Source organism: Schistocerca nitens, chromosome 1, assembly GCF_023898315.1.
Source record: "Schistocerca nitens isolate TAMUIC-IGC-003100 chromosome 1, iqSchNite1.1, whole genome shotgun sequence".
In the NCBI taxonomy this organism is placed as follows: domain Eukaryota; kingdom Metazoa; phylum Arthropoda; class Insecta; order Orthoptera; family Acrididae; genus Schistocerca; species Schistocerca nitens.
In genome coordinates, this window is record NC_064614.1 from 891,657,398 (window position 1) to 891,678,065 (window position 20,668).

Consider the following 20,668-nt stretch of genomic DNA (forward strand, 5'->3'; position numbering starts at 1 on the left):
CGTCTCCAATGCTCAATTTTAACAAATTATGTAAGCAGAGGTTAATAACAAAACAAACATTATGGCATTCCCACTTGTTTTACCTTTTCTGCTGTTTCTAATTCATTATGCATAGAAACATTTCTATACATCTTCCTTGCATTCACAGTGCCATATTTGCACCTGGTGGCCAAAATGTGAACTAATTTTTTCTGAGTAAATTTGTTCCACATTAATGCTTTAACGGTAGCTGTAGTTTAATCACAACCACCCAGTATACATTACAAGGAGTGATTAATCACAACAGTTTACAAATCAAACACACCTGCCACAGCAATGATAAATTTTTTCCCAAAAATAAAAATAAATTTTCAATAGAGAATTTAAGTCTCTAGAGGAATTTTTATATACTGTTAATAATGCCACAGGCATCATCACTGCTTGTTAAACTACATGAAAAACATCATAATTTTTTACACTGTTACTTGAAGTTATGAAAAATAAACTTATATAGTTGTATAGATTAACTATTGTATTTAAATAAATTTTGTGTAACCAACCTTATAATTAATGACAACATTATTTTTTGCTGTCATATAATCAGCAATATTGTGATCAACGATTAGTCTCAACAGCCTGTTAAGGAGTGTCAAATCTATTTTCTCATACATTTTCTCAAACTTTGATTCCAGTAGTACATTACATTCTCCTTCAGTGACATCCCAAACATCCTGCAGATTGTTGATTCCTACAAGATACATACAATTAGTTTCATGGTCATATCTTAAAATCCAAGAACAAACTCTATAACACAATAAAGAGAAATCACTGAGTAAAATAACTACAATTACTAGAACGACTTTGTTCTGACAAAACGACTCGTGTCAAACCTTCTTAATTATGAAATAAATTTTAAGCATACTTAAATATATGGTATTCTTTTGAGTTAGAAATAACAGAATATAATATGACAGAATCCTAACCATTCATTTGTATAAGAATCCAATACCAAATACAGTGAAACCCCACTTTTACGCTTTTAAAGGGATTACAAAAAATGGTGTAAAATGCAGGAAATAAAGTTTTAAGCATTTAAAGTTATGTAAAGGATAGATGTTTCTGGAAAGGCTGCAATGACATTCATTACATAAATAATGAATGATTACACCAGTTATGTATTTTTTCATGCTCAGCACTACATATTTCGAGAATTTATTCTTGTTGTCAACTGCAAATATTTATTTAAGTATTTTGTGTGATACCTGCATGTGTGTTGTTCAGCGTCTCTTGCACTGTAATCATCTTTTTGAGGTTATTAGGTACTGTGCCTCCTCAATTATATACAAAACCACACACACGCACACTATCACTCACAATGTTTGTGTGCAAAACATCGCAAAAATACTTGTGTTAACATTTGCACCTGACAATGAGAACAAACTTTCGGAACACATGTTGCTAAGTACGAATAAAAATACCTAACTGGTGCTGTATTTAAATCAAAGCCATTTGCAGGAAGGTACGGTTAGTGTTGTTTAACGTCCCGTCGACAACAAGGTCATTAGAGACGGAGCGCAAGCTCGGGTTAGCGAAGGATGGGGAAGGAAATCGGCCGTGCCCTTTCAAAGGAACCATCCCGGCATTTGCCTGAAACGATTTACGGAAATCACGGAAAACCTAAATCAGGATGGCTGGAGACGGGATTGAACCATCGTCCTCCCGAATGCGAGTCCAGCGTGCTAACCACTGCGCCACCTCGCTCGGTAGCAAGGTATAGAAATGTGTCAACTAGTGCTAAACGTGACCAAACAATGAAACACATTAAATATGGTTCAAATAACACAGATCAAGACAATCACAACAATTACGAAGCTGCGCAAGCATACTACAGACAGTTTGGAAATGGTTTTGATTGGTCATTATACTTTTATTCGAATGAACCTAGTTACTTCTATTAGCCACCACGCCGAGAAGCTCATGGTAGCGGCAGGAGATGAAGCACAAATTGTTCTGACTTACCAGTTTCCAGTTCAGATCTGCTGAGAAGAGCACCCTGATGTCAAGAAATTTAACCATGTAAAGTTTTTAAACACTACTTGACGGCCAATGCCATACCAGCGTAATTTAATGTGAATTACGTCAGTCCATTTCTTGATGAACATTTTTTCATAAAGCATAAATCACCAGAAAATTATAAATATGTTAACGCCAAATTGGGTGTGAATTAACATCATGTACATAGGAAACTGGATGAGAACGATAAAAAAAAATGGTGTAAACAGCGAGAAAGCATTAATTCTGGGAACGTAAAAGCGGGATTATACTGTATACCTGGTGCAAACATAAAAAAAAAAGTTCTAGCAAATAGAAATTAAAATACTGATTCCACCAAAAACCTGCAAACATACCCTGGCACCACTTATAGACAAGGAGGGGTGGTGGCTCAGTGTCTGACGGCTTCACCCACGGTGGGAATAATCTTCTCTTATCAGCTTCATACCAGAGGTACTGGTCTAGGTAAGCATCAGTTATTTTCTCTAAGGGTTCCACATCATAAACAGGTACCAAGTGACTGTAGAGATCCATGAATTCTATACCAACCTGGAACAAAAATATTTTACTTACTTCTGTGTTTATTTCTGCCACAAATACTTTACTATTTAAACCAATTTCTTAGAATATAAGTTTAGTTCCTCTCCGGACAAAGTCTGCAAATTACAAGGTGGTATACAGAAGCTCCTGAAGTTCGAATGTTGCACTCAAATTGTTGTGAGTACACTGAAAAAGTGCTAGGTGTCTTCCAACACAAGAGCTCTGAAACAATGTCACAAGTCTCTGAGCTGAATGATTTGGTTAGCTGCTGGTGAGTATATTTCCAATGTTGCATTTCCACAAGTTTGCAACAGCTGACCTAAAATCTCCGCATAAAGTTGTTCCAAGCTTGTGAAAATCGCTACAGAAACATATTTAATGTTAAAGCAAGTTTTGGAAACAATGCTTGAAGCAAAAGATTTACATCTAGGAAATATGTTTCACAATTGGATGAACATTGACTAATAATGAAGGCAGTTCTGGCTGGATATGCATGGTACCATACAAGAGTATGTTCGGAAAGTGAATGACCTGACTCTGAAAGATCGACCAGACATCACCTTGTGCATACAGTGTGGTACATATAAACATATTCTATCAGAAGAATTGAAAATGAGAAGGACTGCACTAAAGTTTGTGCCCAGATTGTTTCATAATGATCAGAAACAACATCGGGTTTGTGGCTGCACGGAAATTAAACAACTGCTCGGATTTATGGCTATGATGCAGAAACTAAGCAACAATCGCCATAACGGAAGAGTCTTCCCTCCACCTTGCCCAAAACTTACTAAATAAGCTTTGTTAATCAACTGGTCACATGTCATATTAGTAATGAAAATTCACAGCTTTGCCAAAACCATTCATTTTTGCTATTTAATGTCTCACGTAGGGCAATACTCTTGCACATGAAACAGAGTAAGGATTTTTATCTTGACAAAATAGGTTGTAGGTCACAATGAAAAGAAAGCATAATGCTTCCAGTACGAATTCATCTAATACAACACTGATACCCAAGCCAATCTTCAAATTTACTGTTTACTTCATCTTGCAAAGTCTTCCATTCACTGTACTTTTACTTTATATTCCAATTGTGATAATTTTGTTCTCTTATTTCCGGAAAAACGTAAGTCTTCTAATACTCACTGACCTCTACAGCATGGGTACTAATTTCAGGTAATTAATACATACATTGTCATATTTTGTAATATTTCTTCAATTAGCTGACTTGTGCTATCACTTTCTCTACATATGTCATTGGACAAATGCTAACTTCTTTTCTCTGTAACTTCATTACATATGTCCTTCCACAAACACTAACTTCTTTTCTCTGTAACTTCATTACATCTGCCCTATTCCATTTCTTACACATGACCATTCAGTCTTTTACACTCAAACTCAACTTCCAAATATTCACATTCCTTCTCAAGGCAGTCTACAAAGTTTTCTGCAACTTCATATTTATGCAGGAGTGACCTAGTTAACTCACAGTCTTATCCTAGCAGATTCTGTTCATTTTCTAGGCAATAACATAGAAATTAGTCAACATAGTAATAAAATAACTACTATTAATGTGCTTCCAAATTATCAAAAAACAGATAGCTGTTCATCCCTCTGATAAAGTAGGAAATCAATGTCTCACCTCTTTAAAAGCCCTCTGTGTTAACAAGTGTCGTTTTATTCTAGACAGTGCCTCATGGGGATTGTCATATGCTTGTTCAATCAAACCGAGTTCCTCACGTTGGCTCTGATTCAAGCGAGACTTCACACTGAAACAAACAAAAATAAATAAATACTGCCCAGCCATGGATTAAGATTTGATTACAAATACTTAGCTACATAGACTTCTTGTGTAGAAATAGCACAATAAAAACTGGCATAACATTCTTTGAGAGCCTTAATTATGAGTAACGTAACATGGCACGTTGCCTATCCTGATATGCGTTACGGCGTCCCCCACTCCTCCAGTAGAAATGTTGTATAACGAAAATGTTTATCACAGCAAGTTGCATGTGATGTCACTAAGAGCACTTTTCAACTACGGTCTGCATGGAACTAAAACGTGTTAGGAGCACTCATTTAATGTATGTTTTGTGTCCTTTTCCTAAAAGAGAAATGTTGTTGTGGTCTTCAGTCCTGAGACTGGTTTGATGCAGCTCTCCATGCTACTCTATCCTGTGCAAGTTTCTTCATCTCCCAGTACTTACTGCAACCTACATCCTTCTGAATCTGCTTAGTGTATTCATCTCTTTGTCTCTCTCTACGATTTTTTCCCTCCACATTGCCCTCCAATGCTAAATTTGTGATCCCTTGATGTCTCAGAACATGTCCTACCAACTGGTCCCTTCTTCTTGTCAAGTTGTGCCACAAGCTCCTCTTCTCCCCAATTCTATTCAATACCTCCTCATTAGTTATGTGATCTACCAATCTAATCTTCAGCATTCTTATGTAGCACCACATTTTGAAAGCTACTATTCTCTTCTTGTCCAAACTATTTATCGTCCATGTTTCACTTCCATACACTCCATACAAATACTTTCAGAAACAACGTCCTGACACTTAAATCTATACTCGATGTTAACAATTTCTCTTCTTCAGAAACACTTTCCTTCCCATTGCCAGTCTACATTTTATATCCTCTCTGCTTCGACCATCATCAGTTATTTTGCTCCCCAAATAGCAAAACTACTTTACTACTTTAAGTGTCTCATTTCCTAATCTAATTCCCTCAGCATCACCTGAGTTAATTCAACTACATTCCATTATCCTCATTTTGCTTTTGTTGATGTTAATCTTATATCTTCCTTTCAAGACACTGTCCATTCCGTTCAACTGCTCTTCCAAGTCCTTTGCTGTCTCTGACAGAATTAGAATGTCATCGGCGAACCTCAAAGTTTTTATTTCTTCTCCATGGATTTTAATACCTAATCCAAATTTTTCTTTTGTTTCCTTTACTGCTTGCTCAATATACAGATTGAATAGCATCGGAGAGAGGCTACAACCCTGTCTCACTCCCTTCCCAACCACTGCTTCCCTTTCATGTCCCTCGACTGTTCTGTACAAATTGTAAATAGCTTTTCACTCCCTGTATTTTACCCCTGCCACCTTCAGAATTTGATAGAGCGTCTGCCATGTAAGCAGGAGGTCCCGGGTTCGAGTCCCGGTCGGGGCACACATTTTCAGCTGTCCACATCGAGGTATAACAACAACACCTGTCAGCAGCTGAGGTTGTCAGTTAGTCATCATTTATTTCAAGAGGAACTGCATGGCAATCAAATACAAATAAACCCTGAAATTCTTCAATTAACAAAGATTCTTCCTTCTCTGATGAAACACACTACAAAATACCACTTTTTTGCTATTTTTCTCGTAACTGTTTAATGTATTTTGGTGGTGTTCAATGAAGCAAAATAGTGCTAGTATATGCATCTGTAGCTCTGTGCTCAATGCAAGACCCACAATGTCATCCCTGTGCAGCAACTTTTATTAACTTTAGTAGGTGTAAAATGGGACTCTTCTATGTCCACATACAACACAAAGTTGACAAAAAGGACCAATGCATTCACATAGAAATTCAGAATATAACAAACACATAAACATTACAGGTTTTTAAGATTTATGCACAGGCCCCAAAACGTCATTCTGAAAATTCAAAAATAAACTTTGAGTTGCTATGAATGGGCTGTACACCCTGCGGACTGGCAACCCTTACCACACCAATGATATCCCAAGTAGCCTAATCTTGAAGAGGTTACATTGGCAGATGACGGAGCTCAATCACGCAATCTGCCTAGGCCAGCAGGCAGCAGTGCAATTGCTGCTAGAGGTCAATGGTCTCGCAGACCTGTCTGCCTCCACAGGTCACATGATCACCAAAATTTCCTCTAGTACCTCTACATGGTCTGGGTATTTAGGCACAAAGCCACTCCAAGGAACATTCTATCAAGCTATGGGCCAGGTGCCAACTGCCTCTGCTGTTTCATAACCAGAGTCTCAATCAGAACCTTTACTTCATATGATGCTGTGGCACATCAAACACTACTGATCATCAGAACCCTCAGCACTTGCTTTCACTATCACTGGGAACTGGCCTCCAAATAGAAGATGTCTAGGAACATGGTACTACCCATCATCTTCACTACGCTTTTTTGTTCTCCTTCCAAGTGAACATTAACTTTGACTGTTTCAGAAGTACGACCTTCAACCTACATTGGACTTAAAAATTTAGTGCTAATCACAATTTTGTAATGGTTAACTTTTCTCCAAAATAGGAGGCTTTTGGTATCCGTACTTTTCAATAAAACTGTTATACATTGTTTACCTTGGCTGTGTTCTCCTTGTGTCTCAACCACCACAAGACTTAGCAAGTGGTGACAAGAAACTTTTCTATGAACTAAAACTTTCGTGCATTTTATGATCCAAGTAGACAGTGTCTGGTGTGTGTGACTCCTACGTTGTGAAAAACTTGAAAGTGATTTTTTGACTCACCATACCCAGCCCTTCGGTCTTACTGCCCAAGCGTTGCTGCTACTCCAGAGAATAGGACATGCCATGCACGCAATGGCAGACAAGATGGTGGCAATCACCATATCCAACCTGGAGCTGTAGAACCAGCTGTCCCATATCAACTCACTGGTTAAAGGATTTAGGAGTGCACTGCCACCATTCCATGCGTTTGACTGGAAGATCAAGCCCTGGGTGAACTACATGGCCAAACTGGAACAACACTTCCCAGCCCATGTTACAACAAATGATATGCAGCAACAAGTGTTCTTCCTTGCCTATGAAGGCTTGGAATTTTACCATTTACTACAGCAGCTTAATCCTGAATTGGAGCCTAATGCCCTCACATACGATCGCTTAAAGACTTGTTTACTAGCATATTTTGACTCAGAAGTACAAATTGCAGTGGCCTACCATAAATTACTTATTTGCCACAAGCTTAGAGGACACTTACAGAGGATGAATAGCCAAACTGTAGTGTTTCAGTGAACAATCAAACTGCAATGTTCCAGTGTATTAATCTCAACATAAACAGTCCTCCACAACTTCCCTTGTCACGAGACATGATTCTTGTACGTTCACCAGACTAAGAACTTCATAATGATCTGAAATTAAAGGACCATGCATTAGAGTGCTACCTCCCCATGACTAGGTATTTCGAACAGGCAACATTACACAACCCTTGCAGCCTGCCCTTCTCGTCGTTCAGCACAAACACAACTATTGTCTGCACTACATTCTGCTTTCTGGGGCTGGCAAGCCCTCTGTGCGCCACCTGCAGCAGTTAACCTCATGCAGCAGCTGTTTTATCACCCACTCACAGCAACAGTATTGTTGTCGCCACGTTAAATATTCTTCCTGCAGCAAGACAGGACACAAGGCGGAAGTTTGCCAATTTTCCCTCAAAATGAATGTACATTAGGCCTGCATCGACCCCCCTCCTAGGGAGTTGCGGATGTGCGCGATGCCTGTGGCCAGAACATTTTACATGTTCACACTATGTTTCCCATATGTGGTCAACTTTTTAACCTCACTGTCAACTCCATACCAGTGGATTTCCAGACCAGTATGAGTTCTTCCAAGCCTATCGTAATTTGGGAGACTTATCATCATTCAGACTCATTCAGCTACAAGAATTCTCCAGAATGATATTATGGAAGTGAAAGGACAATTAACAACTCGCATTCAGTATTGTTACACTGTCTTCCCTCCCCCCCATGAACCATGGACCTTGCCGTTGGTGGGGAGGCTCGCGTGCCTCAGCGATACAGATAGCCGTACCGTAGGTGCAACCACAACAGAGGGGTATCTGTTGAGAGGCCAGACAAATGTGTGATTCCTGCAGAGGGGCAGCAGCCTTTTCAGTAGTTGCAGGGGCAACAGTCTGGATGATTGACTGATCTGACCTTGTAACACTATCAAAACAGCCTCGCTGTGCTGGTACTGCGAACGGTTGAAAGCAAGGGGGAACTACAGCCGTTATTTTTCCCGAGGACATGCAGCTTTGCTGTATGGTTAATGATGATGGCGTCCTCTTGGGTAAAACATTCCGGAGGTAAAATAGTCCCCCATTTGGATCTCCGGGCGGGGACTACTCAAGAGGACGTCGTTATCGGGAGAAAGAAAACTGGCGTTCTACAGATCGGAGCTTGGAATGTCAGATCCCTTAATCGGGCAGGTAGGTTAGAAAATTTAAAAAGGGAAATGGATAGGTTAAAGTTAGATATAGTGGGAATTAGTGAAGTTCGGTGGCAGGAGGAACAAGACTTCTGGTCAGGTGACTACACGGTTATAAACACAAAATCAAATAGGGGTAATGCAGGAGCAGGTTTAATAATGAATAGGAAAATAGGAATGCGGGTAAGCTACTAGAAACAGCATAGTGAACGCATTACTGCGGCCAAGATAGATACGAAGCCCATGCCTACTACAGTAGTATAAGTTTATATGCCAACTAGCTCTGCAGATGACGAAGAAATTGAAGAAATGTATGATGGAATAAAAGAAATTATTCAGATAGTGAAGGGTGACGAAAATTTAATAGTCATGGGTGACTGGAATTTGGTAGTAGGAAAAGGGAGAAAAGGAAACGTAGTAGGTGAATATGGATTGGGGCTAAGAAATGAAAGAGGAAGCTGCCTGGTAGAATTTTGCACAGAGCACAACTTAATCATAGCTAACACTTGGTTCAAAAATCATGAAAGAAGGTTGTATACATGGAAGAACCCTGGAGATCAGATGTGGACTCTGACACAATCTATTGGTTATGAACTGTAGATTAAAACTGAAGAAACTGCAAAAAGGTGGGAATTTAAGGAGATGGGATCTGGATAAACTGACTAAACCACAGGTTGTACAGAGTTTCAGGGAGAGTGTAAGAGAACAAATGGCAGGACTGGGGGAAAGCAATACAGTAGATGAAGAATGGGTAGCTTTGAGGGATGAAGTAGTGAAGGCAGCAGAGGATCAAGTAGGTAAAAAGATGAGGGCTAGTAGAAATCCTTCGTTAACAGAAGAAATATTGAATTTAATTGATGAAAGGAGAAAATATAAAAATGCAGTAATGAAGCAGGCAAAAAGGAATACAAACGTCTCAAAAATGAGATCGACAGGAAGTGCGAAATGGCTAAGCAGGGATGGCTAGTGGGCAAATGTAAGGATGTAGAGGTGCATATCACTAGGGGTAAGATAGATACTGCCTACAGGAAAATTAGAGAGACCTTTGGAGAAAAGAGAAGCACTTGCATGAATATCAAGAGCTCAGATGGAAAACCAGTTTGAAGCAAAGAAGGGAAAGCAGAAAGGTGGAAGGAGTATATAAAAGGTCTATAGAAGGGCGATGTTCTTGAGGACAATATTATAGAAATGCAAGAAGATGTAGGTGAAGATGAAATAGGAGATATGATACTGCGTGAAGAGTTTGACAGAGCACTGAAAGACCTAAGTCGCAACAAGGCCCCGGGAATAGACATCATTCCCTTAGAAATACTGACAGCCTTGGGAGAGCCAGACCTAACAAAACTCTACCATCTAGTGAGCAAGATGTATGAGACAGGCGAAATACACTCAGACTTCAAGAAGAATATAATAATTCCAATCCCGAAGAAAGCAGGTGTTGACAGATGTGAAAATTACCGAACTATCAGTTTAATAAGTCACGGTTGCAAAATACTAACGCGAATTCTTTACAGACAAATGGAAAAACCAGTAGAAGCCGACCTAGGGGAAGATAAGTTTGGATTCTGAAGAAATATTGGAACACGTGAGGCAATACTGACCCCACGACATATCTTAGAAGCTAGATTAACGAAAAGCGAACCTACGTTTCTAGCATTTGTAGACTTAGAGAAAGCTTTTGACAATGTTGACTGGAATACTCTCTTTCAAATTCTGAAGGTGGCAGGGGTAAAATACAGGGAGCAAACGGCTATTTACAATTTGTACAGAAACCAAATGGCAGTTATAAGAGTAGAGGGGCATGAAAGGGAAGCAGTGGTTGGGAAGGGAGTGAGACAGGGTTGTAGCCTCTCCCCGATGTTATTCAATCTGTATATTGAGCAAGCAGTGAAGGAAACAAAAGAAAAATTCAGAGTAGGTATTTAAATCCATTGAGAAGAAATAAAAACTTTGAGGTTCGCTGATGACATTGTAATTCTGTCAGAGACAGCAAAGGACTTTGAAGAGCAGTTGAACAGAATGGATAGTGTCTTGAGAGGAGGATGTAAGATGAACATTAACAAAAGCAAAATGAGGATAATGGAATGTAGTCTAATTAATTCAGGTGATGCTGAGGTTATTAGATTAGGAAATGAGACACTTAAAGTAGTAAAGGAGTTTTGCTATTTGGGGAGCAAAATAACTGATGATGGTCTAAGTAGGGAGGATATAAAATGTAGACTGGCAATGGCAAGGAAAGCGTTGCTGAAGAAGAGAAATTTGTTAACATCGAGTATAGATTTAAGTGTCAGGAAGTCTTTTCTGAAAGTATTTGTATGGAGTGTAGCCATGTATGGAAGTGAAACATGGACGATAAATAGTTTGGACAAGAAGAGAATAGAAGCTTTCGAAATGTGGTGCTACAGACGAATGCCGAAGATTAGATGGGTAGATTACATAACTAATGAGGTGGTGTTGAATAGGATTGGGGAGAAGAGAAGTTTGTGGCACAATTTGACTAGAAGAAGGGATCGGTTGGTAGGACATGTTCTGAGGCATCAAGGGATCACCTATTTAGTATTGAAAGGCTGTGTGGAGGGTAAAAATCGTAGAGGGAGAACAAGAGATGAATACACCAAGCAGATTCAGAAGGATGTAGGTTGCAGTAGGTACTGGGAGATGAAGAAGCTTGCACAGGATAGAGTAGCATGGAGAGCTGCATCAAACCAGTCTCAGGACTGAAGACCACCACCACAACAACAACAACAACAACAACAACAACACTGTCTTCATGGCATGCATCTGTATTTAAAAAAAAAAAAAACAAACTTAAGAAGCTACCAACATCCTTGTTTTGGAGCTTCTCCAGCAGCATTCAGCCATCAACGGCTACCTCCTACTTGCTCCAAGTAAGAGTCAGCATTTTTTTCCATCCTACTATTGGCATCATTGGTTTTGAAGCTCATGTCGCCCTGCTTCCAACAGCCACAGTCCACTTCTTTAAAGCTAAGATGTTGCATTCGTGCCCAAAGATAAACTGCGGTCTGAACTCTAACACCTCCAAGAGGAAGGCATTCTCATCGCAGTCACTAACAGTCAGTGAGCTACTACCCCCCACCATTATTGTGGGTCACTTTACATTTGTGGTGATTTCAAGGCCTCGATCAATGCGCAGTCCATCACTGACAGCTAACCAATACCAAAAGTGGATAATATTATGGTACAGCTTGCAGGAGCCAAGATTTTCACCAAGGCTAATTTGCAGGAAGCTTACTGTTAGCTTCCTCTGGACATGGCATCATGGAACAATCTGGGCATTAACAAGCCATCCACTACGACAGCTATATTTCGGTATTGCCGCTCTGGCTATTTTTCAATGGTACTTTGAACAGGTATGGGGGAAGTGCCTAGCGCAGCAAACTAGCTGGACAACATTCTCATCACTGTATAGATGCCCTGGAGTTAGTGGACAACCTTGATGCACCTTTTGCTGCTCTCCAACGAGATAATTTTAAGGGTAACATGGACAAATGCGAATTTTCATCCATTAGGTGGTATATCTTGGTCATGTTCTCATAAGGGAAACTCCCCATCACACTCCCTTCAGATTTGGTGGTAAAATGGCCCAGTGGACAGTCTGTCAACACCTGAACACAGATCAAGCATGAAATCAGGAAGAAGATGTACTGAACCGTGAAAAAAGAAGCAAAATAGAAACAGTGAATGGCCCAACCTCAAAGAGTGAAACATCGAGCGAACTGCAACAATCACAATGTCGTGGTTCTGTAGTCATGGTATTTAACTGCAAAGCAGGAGATCTGTGTTCAAATCTCACTCGTGCTTTTTTTTTCTTCACAAAATTACAAACTTTCCATCTGGTCATTGACATGTCTGTTCTCTTCGTATAGTATCAGCAATTGTCATACTATAAATTGATTGTAGAATATGAATCATGTATTAAGAATATATTACTGCCACACGTAAATATGATGTATAGTGAGAGCGGGCAAGAAAAGTGAAAATATACAACAAAATGAGTGTGAACTATATTACAACAAAGGAATTCAAGAGTCAAAACTTCCAAAAAGGAATACAAAAGTCATAAAATGTTGTACAAATAAAAGGGATGTATGGCTGGTGGTACCTTCCTTACACCTCACTGTTGCAAACAGACGTTACACACGACACAGGCACAAATTTGAATAGAGTGAACAGATACGTCAATGACAGGATGGACAGTTCATTAAATTTTATTTTTAATTTTTTGGGTTTGGGGGGAGGGGCAACACGGCACTAGAAAGATTTGTACATTGATCTCCCCTTTCGCAGTCCAACACCCCTCACCACATAACCATCAAGCCGTGGTAACTCAAATTCACCTGATGATGTTCATCTTGAGCTTGGACTGTTAGTTGTTTTTATTTTGCCTTTTTTTCCACAGTTCAGTATACCTTATTCCAGTTTTCAAGCTGTATCCGTGTTCAGTTTTTGACGGGCTATCCACTGTGCCATCTTACCACTAATTCTGAGTGGGTTGCGATGGGGTTCCCCTTGTCAGTACTTCAGGAATACGACCTACAGCACAATATGACCAAGCCATCCAACAACTTACTGTCTGAACGGACATAAAGCAACTACAACATGTGCTCGGTCAACTTATTTATTATCGGTAGTTCACTGCACATGCCATGGCAATAGTGGAACCATTCCATCAGTTGTTACACAGAAACGTGAATTGGAATTGGACTACCATATTTACTTGAATCTAAGCCCCCCCCCCCTTTTTTTTTTTTTGTAAGCCAAAAAACAGCCTGCGGCTTAGAATAGAGTGCAAAGTACGTGGAAGTTCTGAAAAATGTTGGTAGGTGCCGCCACAACTAACTTCTGCCGTAGAATATATGTAGCGCTACACAGGCATGCTTTGCAGGCACAAAGATAGATACTGGCGCCAAAACCTCTGCGTCAGTAAATAATAATAATAATAATAATAATAATAATAATAATAAAAAGGTGGAAGATAAACTTTTTTCTCCGCCTCAATTTTCGACCACTGCATTTTCATGCATTATCCAACGAAGTAAATACAAATTCTGTATTGTTAATCTTCGAATGTAGCAGCATTTCAATGTACTACAAACAAAAATACGACTGGAAAGACTGTTTGCGATGTTTGTCAATATGGCCAACTCTACGTTCTGAATTTTTTCCTACCTATGAGAAGAGATGGTTGCTAATATGAACTTTTATTAATCACATGCAATATTCTCTTCACTATAAGTATAATACGAATATAAACATTTTGCCATGTATTCTTTCGTGTTTGCTGCTATCTCATTTAAATCCTGTCTGCCTAATAAACTACGAAACTAGAGTGAGACAACAGCAAACGCGAAAGAATATACATATCATGTCATGTTTATATTCGTATTAGTCTTATGCCTAGTAACGATACAGTCAGAAATGAAGCACCGCAATTGACTAGATTTTTAAATCTAAGACGACTCTAATTTCTGTGCAGAATTTGACATACTAAAGAAGCGGCCGCAAAGATTTTCAAACGGAGAAAAATTTTCGCCTAACTCTCGTTTAGAACATGTTCTATCATACGCAGTCTATTATTTGGTTCTTGTTGATCATTATCAAAGAAAGCAGCAGTGTAAGTAACAACAAATAGCAGTCTCTTGCCATTGTTTCGCTAATGAGACGATTCCTCTCGTTTTTTAATTGTAAGCGGTGGTAGCATGCACAAAAGCAAGCCATGGCGCGAGCGGTGACAGGCTGTAAACACTCAATATCAAAACGTGACAAACAATGCATGACACAGTACAGTAATGCATCTTCAGCTTAGAGTGACGTAAACACCTATAACAAAGAGAATGGCACTTATCAGATCAAAGAAAAATAAGCAATCAATTCAAACGAGACGAAGCACGTGTAAAAGGAAGGGTACCCGTATAAATATGGACGGATCGCCTGACGCATAGCAATGGCTACCTGGTAAAGCTTAACTGCTAAACTTACGACTCAAACCAAACTACTGTAGCTATATAGTCATTCATTCGGCCTAAATTGTGTCTCATATTACAATGGACAAACTTTGTTTCGATTTGGAGGTGCGGCCTAAAACTTTTCTCCGCCCTTGAATTTCGAGTCTCAAATTTCAGGTGCGGCTTAGATTCGGGAAATTTTTTTTTCCTTGATTTCGAGTCTCATTTTTCAGGTGCAGCTTAGATTCGAGTAAATACGGTACCACCTGCAATAGAGCCTCCAGATATATCAAGTAATCCCTGCTCCGTCTAACATGCCTCTAAATGAGCAGCTGACACTTCTGACTACGGCTTGGGCGCAGTGTTATCTTACAAAGTAGATGGTCTGGAATGTCCTGTTGCACTCATATCCAGAACTCTAATGCAGTTGCAATGCAACAGCCAAATTCAAGAGGCAGCTCCGGCTATTGTGTTAGCACTCATCAAATCCCATGATAACATGTATGAATGATGGTTCACATTACTGACTACCCATAAAACCCTTTTTACTGTTATTCAAGGCAGTCTCCAACATTCTGACCAAACTGGAGTGTCATCTCCAGAGATGGGCATTGTTTTTTGTCTAGGTACTTATGGGACATCAGGTATCAGTCAACACTTCAATGTGCCGACACTGACATTCATTCAACCCATGTTACCATTAGGGCAAGAAACAATTAGATTCGGAACCAGAGGTCTGTTGCCACATAGAAACAGAAGTGGAAGAAGCCATAGCCCGCCTTTACTTGGAGGACTCTGTTACTTGGGTATTACTCCATCTGGTGCACTGGTGGCTGAAGGTCTGGAAACTGTTGGCTCATCAGGAAGTCCAAGCATTCTGGCACAGGTGACATGATTTCTCCATCGCGATCCCATTGGCCTTGTGGCACCACATTCTGACCCTCCTACATTAGTGCCACTGGGGATTTGTGCTCACGAGGAGGCTGACACATCAACTCATGTATTGGCAAGTCATCAATGCAAATATTGCCAACATGGCAGTGCCATGCTAAACCTGCCAAAGCAACAGGCAGCACCCGCTCACAGATACTTTGTTTGGCCAGATGCCTCAGCCAGCTGGGGTCACCTCTTCCAAAGGTAGCCAACGAAGAAGGTTCAGGGTCCTCAAATATCAAGAATTACTACACCACCTCATCCTTTGAGAGGAGGAGGGATGCTGTGTAGGGACTGTATGCCCTACAAACTGGCAACCCTTCTCACAGTATTGGTATAGCAAGTGGTCTAACCTTCAAGGGTTACATCTGCAGACAACAGAGTTCAACCATGCACATTACTTAGGCCAGCAGGTAGCATTGTGAGTGCCAGCCATAAGTCACTGACCTCATAGACCTGTTTGCCTCCACAGGCCACGCAATTGCAAATAGTTCCTTTAGTATCTCTACTTGGCCTGGGCATTTAGTGCATCACAAAGCTGCTCCAAGGCACATTCCGAAAAGTTCTGGGCCGGGCGCCTACTACACCTGCAGTTCCACAATCAGAGCCTCAATCGAAACCTTCACTAAGTACAATGCCACACCACAGTTACTGAAGAGTCGCCAGTTCCTGCCTTCACTATTGCTAGGACTTGGCCTCTGCATCAGAGATGTCAAAAAGTTGCTATCAGCTGTGTTTGTTGAGGAATGAGTGAACTGTGGTGACAAGCCAGTAGGCTCTGGTGAAATACTGTTAACAGTTACAAATCACTTTGAGTCACTTCAATGCATGAGGTAGTGAGGCAGCCATGCTTTTCCCCATTGTTCCCGGCTGGTGCTGATAAACAGGCACCAGCTTCCACTTGCAGCTGATGAGCTGGTGCCCAGTATTACTGAGGCCAGCAACCTTTGGATGCCACAGCTCCTAACATCAGCACAGCTATGTGCCGTTCTGGGACAGCATTCCACTCAGAGAATGGTTCCTCGACTATGCACGAGGCCACGGTATTGGCGTGTGGAGTCTGATGTGTGCTGGGTTCTGCCTACTGCCCTCAGATAGGGGTCAGAAGACAGCTAGCGCTGTGGCATCGTGTCCCACCAGGAACTCAGCACTGGTGGTGGCAGGCACAGACAGCAGGCCAACAGAGCAGTGGCACCAAGTCCCTTGAAGAACTTAGGGCCAGTTTCAAGCCCACGGCTACTGCTGGGTGATCACAGTCATCCTGCTGTCTGGTGTAGCTCTGGTGTCCCGACATTACTCATTTCCAGCAATGAGAATTCATCCCTGCCTTAAAATCCACTCTCATTTATATCCTCCGGTGCCCACTTGCTTCGCTAAAGCCTGATGCCTAGTCACGTAGCCATAACATGAGACTTGGCTTGGTGTGGTGAAATCGCCCCACTTGCTACACGGTTACCACTGTGCGCTGCTGTTTACTGCTACGCTCTGTTATCCTTGCTCCGCAATAAATTGCTATGTCTGTTATTGGGTCCAATATGTCGCCACACTAGCGGCTACTGGCCCATGGCTGTCAATGTCCAAAGACTGGGTAGCGGCACTAAAACTACATTATTTTGTTCTACTTTGGAGTGAACATTAATTTTGACTGTTTCATCATTAAGGTCTTCAACATAAGCTGGACTTTTATTATAAAATACAGCACTAATCACAAAATTGTGGTGATTAACTTGTCTCCAAACGAGAAGCTTTTTTATTTATGTCCTTTTCAATAAAAACGTTGTACATTGTTTGCCTGGGATGTGTCCTCATTTTGCCTCAACTTACGCAAGACTTAGCACATGTTGCACAGTGACAAGATACAGGAGTTCTTACACTGCTATAATTTCCACCGAGGCAGGTCACGAGTGAGAAGATTTAGTAGTAATTTAATATGTATTAAAAATTATTTAAAGGATATTCAAATACTTGCATTTGTGTGTTAAAATATGTAAAACATAGGCTTAATTAATGTCTTTTTACTTTTGTTTCATGCTGAGCATACAAGTGACTCAACATTCTGACAACAGTATCCTGCTGCAATTGCCATACAAATTGTGCTGACTATTGTCACAACCAACCAACAGCCAACAATCTCAAGAAGATCCCGCCACTCAGTGATTCAGCGATTAAGATCTATGACTCCATTGCGTTATTTGAAATTCCGTTGTAAAAATTACAATAATTGAATGACTAATATGAATTGTGTAGTATCATACTGAAATCATTCATTTCCTTCCTCAAGAACACACACACTGATTTTTTACATGCAATATTTCCCTACAACTGATGCAAGTACACAATGTTACACTGGAAATATGTACATGTAAGCATATTACACCCTATAAAATAAATTAAAATTATACATTGGAAAAAAAAACATTACATGGCAATAATTAACCGAAAAACAATGATTAAAGTAATTCTATGCTACATGAAAATTTGTTAAAAAATGCACGTGCGTAAGTGCCTAAAGAACTCAAAACATCTGAAATTTTACCAAAATGTATTCTGAAAGAGTAAACAGTCATCCACAATATATGTCGCACAACTCCTGCTCAGTGTTCTGGTTTTTTTCCCACCAGTGTATATCAAAAGGAATTTTCTGTATTCTTAATACAATATTACAAATTTGTAAAGTACAGAAAATATACTACTTTTCATTATTTCAAACCAAAAGAATTATTGCGGCCTACATTCAGGAAGAAGTTATTCTTCAGAGTATGGTTGTAACACAAAAAGCAAATCATCTGAGATCCAGTCATACTATCGAAGAGTATGAATATTTCTCTCGCAAAATGGTCTTTAACTTGGGTGTTCCAGACAACATCTTTGTGCAATGACTACAATGACTGTTATGCAATGACATACAAACAGCGTCTCTTCTTTATGGTAAGTAGCAATCTGTCTTTTTCTAAAATGTTGATATTCCTACATGGAGTTTCCATTGTTTGATACAAACAGGCGATAATTTCAAACATCTTTCAAATCAAGAGAAAGACATTTATTTCAGAGATTTTGGAAAAATATTTACTAATGTACGGCAACACATACAACAAATAGCCATTAGCAAGATGAAACTAGTACCTTTTATGATTGAAACGGCTAACAAAATTGAGTCTGTAAGAAATTTCTACTTGGTCCTGGTTTGTTCCTTTGAGTGCCTGTTTATGTCATTTTAATGTATATTCCTCATATTGCATTACATATTTTCTGAATTTAGGGCATGTTTCTAGAATTTTTAGTGCACAAGTTTACACAAATTTTGGAGCATCAATTTACTATGTGGTTTTAACATCTTGGGCATCAATGAACCACGTGAACAAGTCTATAAGGAACTAGGTCAACAACCTGAATTTCATGACGTAAATCAATTCTCGTGATTGTTAACGGAACACATTTAAAACTTATTCAAAAAACAAGTTACATTAAAGATTTCACTGAGTGCAATTCATTAAGTTTCCTTAACATCACACTGTAGACCTGCACAGTTTGTTAATTACCATCAGTGTTCTGCCAAAAGGGAGGTTTTCACACGGTAGTTCTCCAGGCTGTCTGGTCTTCTGCCATCCTGTTCAGGTCTGCATAATTTCCTCTTCCCTTTATGTTGTCTATCATCTTGTATCTCCTTCTTCCTCTCAGTCTTCTCCCACAAACCAATCCTTCCAAAGCATCTGCTAGCAAGCACTCCCTTCTCAATAATGTCCCAACCAGTTCTTTTTCCTTTCTCTTACAACCTTCAGCAGACATCTTCTCTCACCAACCCTTTCCAATACTCTTTCATTACTCAATCTTTCCATCCAGCTTATTCTCTCCATGCTCCTCTACATCCACATCTCCAATGCTTCTAACCTTTTTTCATCCTCTCGTCTGAGTGTCCATGTTTCTGCCTCATGACAAAACTTTTGCCAAGCCTTTTCCTTAGACCTTTGCAATTCGAGTTTTCACTTCATGGTGACATCTCAAGTCTTCAGTTATTGTGCTTCCAAGATATTTAAATGCACTTACCTGGCTAATGGTAGATTGTCCTATTTTAATATTGGACAGTCTGTGTCTTGTACTGATGATCATACTGTTTGTTTTCACTGTGTTTATTTGCATCCCACATTCCACACAAGCTTAATTCAGATCTTTCAGCATGTTATTCACTATCCACTCACTTTCTGCCACTAATACCATGTCATCAGCAAATCTTATAAATTCTATTCCCTTTCCACCAATACATGTTCCTCTTTTCCCATGTAAGCCTTTTGCAATAATCTCTCCAAGGTATGCGTTAAACAACAGTGGGGAAAGGCAACAACCTTGTCTAACACCTTGTCGAATGCTACGTCCTTCTGACATTTCATTTCCAATCCTTATCCTTACTTTCTGATGTAAATATAGATTCTGTACCAGTCGTCTCTGTTTCCAATCTACTCCTTTCCTCTTCAAAATATCCATCAGCTTGTTCCACTGAACTCTGTCAAAAGCCTTTCCTAAATCTATAAAAACAACAAAGGTTTCTCTATCTTTTTCCATATATCTTTCCCCTCCAGTTCTTATAAGGCCAATAGCATCTCGTGTTCCTTTTCCTCTTCTAAATCTGAACTGCTCCTCTGCAATCCCTCTATCCAGCTTGGCATATAGCCTTCTATTCAACACTCTCAGCAAGACTTCAGCTGCATGAGAAATACGACTGATGGTCCGATGCTCTTCACATTTTTTAGTGTTTTACTTTTTCTCTATTGGTATCAAAACTGTTGCAAGGAAGTCCTCAGGCCATTCCCCTTTGTCATATATCTCGCTAGAGGTAGACTATTTCTTTTCTTGCCTAGATTCCCGGACTCTTCAACAGTTCTGATGGTAAATCATCAATTCCACATGCCTTCCTATTCTTCATCTCCTTCAGCACCTTTTCTACTTCTGCTTCCAAGATTGTGAATTCCTTTCCATCTTCCGGCACATATTGCTCCTCTTCAACCTTAATTTCGCTTTGCATTTCA

At 39.8% G+C, this 20,668-nt stretch overlaps 1 protein-coding gene across 1 annotated transcript in view; it reads right to left on the reverse strand.

Annotated features, from left to right (window-relative positions):
• The window catches only part of LOC126191902 (pre-mRNA-processing-splicing factor 8), a 116,707-nt gene that overhangs the window by 53,400 nt on the left and 42,639 nt on the right, over positions 1–20,668 (reverse strand). Inside the window, exons 17-19 of the mRNA XM_049932562.1 lie at positions 4,211–4,337; positions 2,388–2,580; positions 540–727 (exon numbers count right to left, since the gene is read on the reverse strand). Coding sequence (XP_049788519.1) covers positions 540–727; positions 2,388–2,580; positions 4,211–4,337 — 508 coding nt within the window. The remainder of the gene's footprint in view (positions 1–539; positions 728–2,387; positions 2,581–4,210; positions 4,338–20,668) is intronic.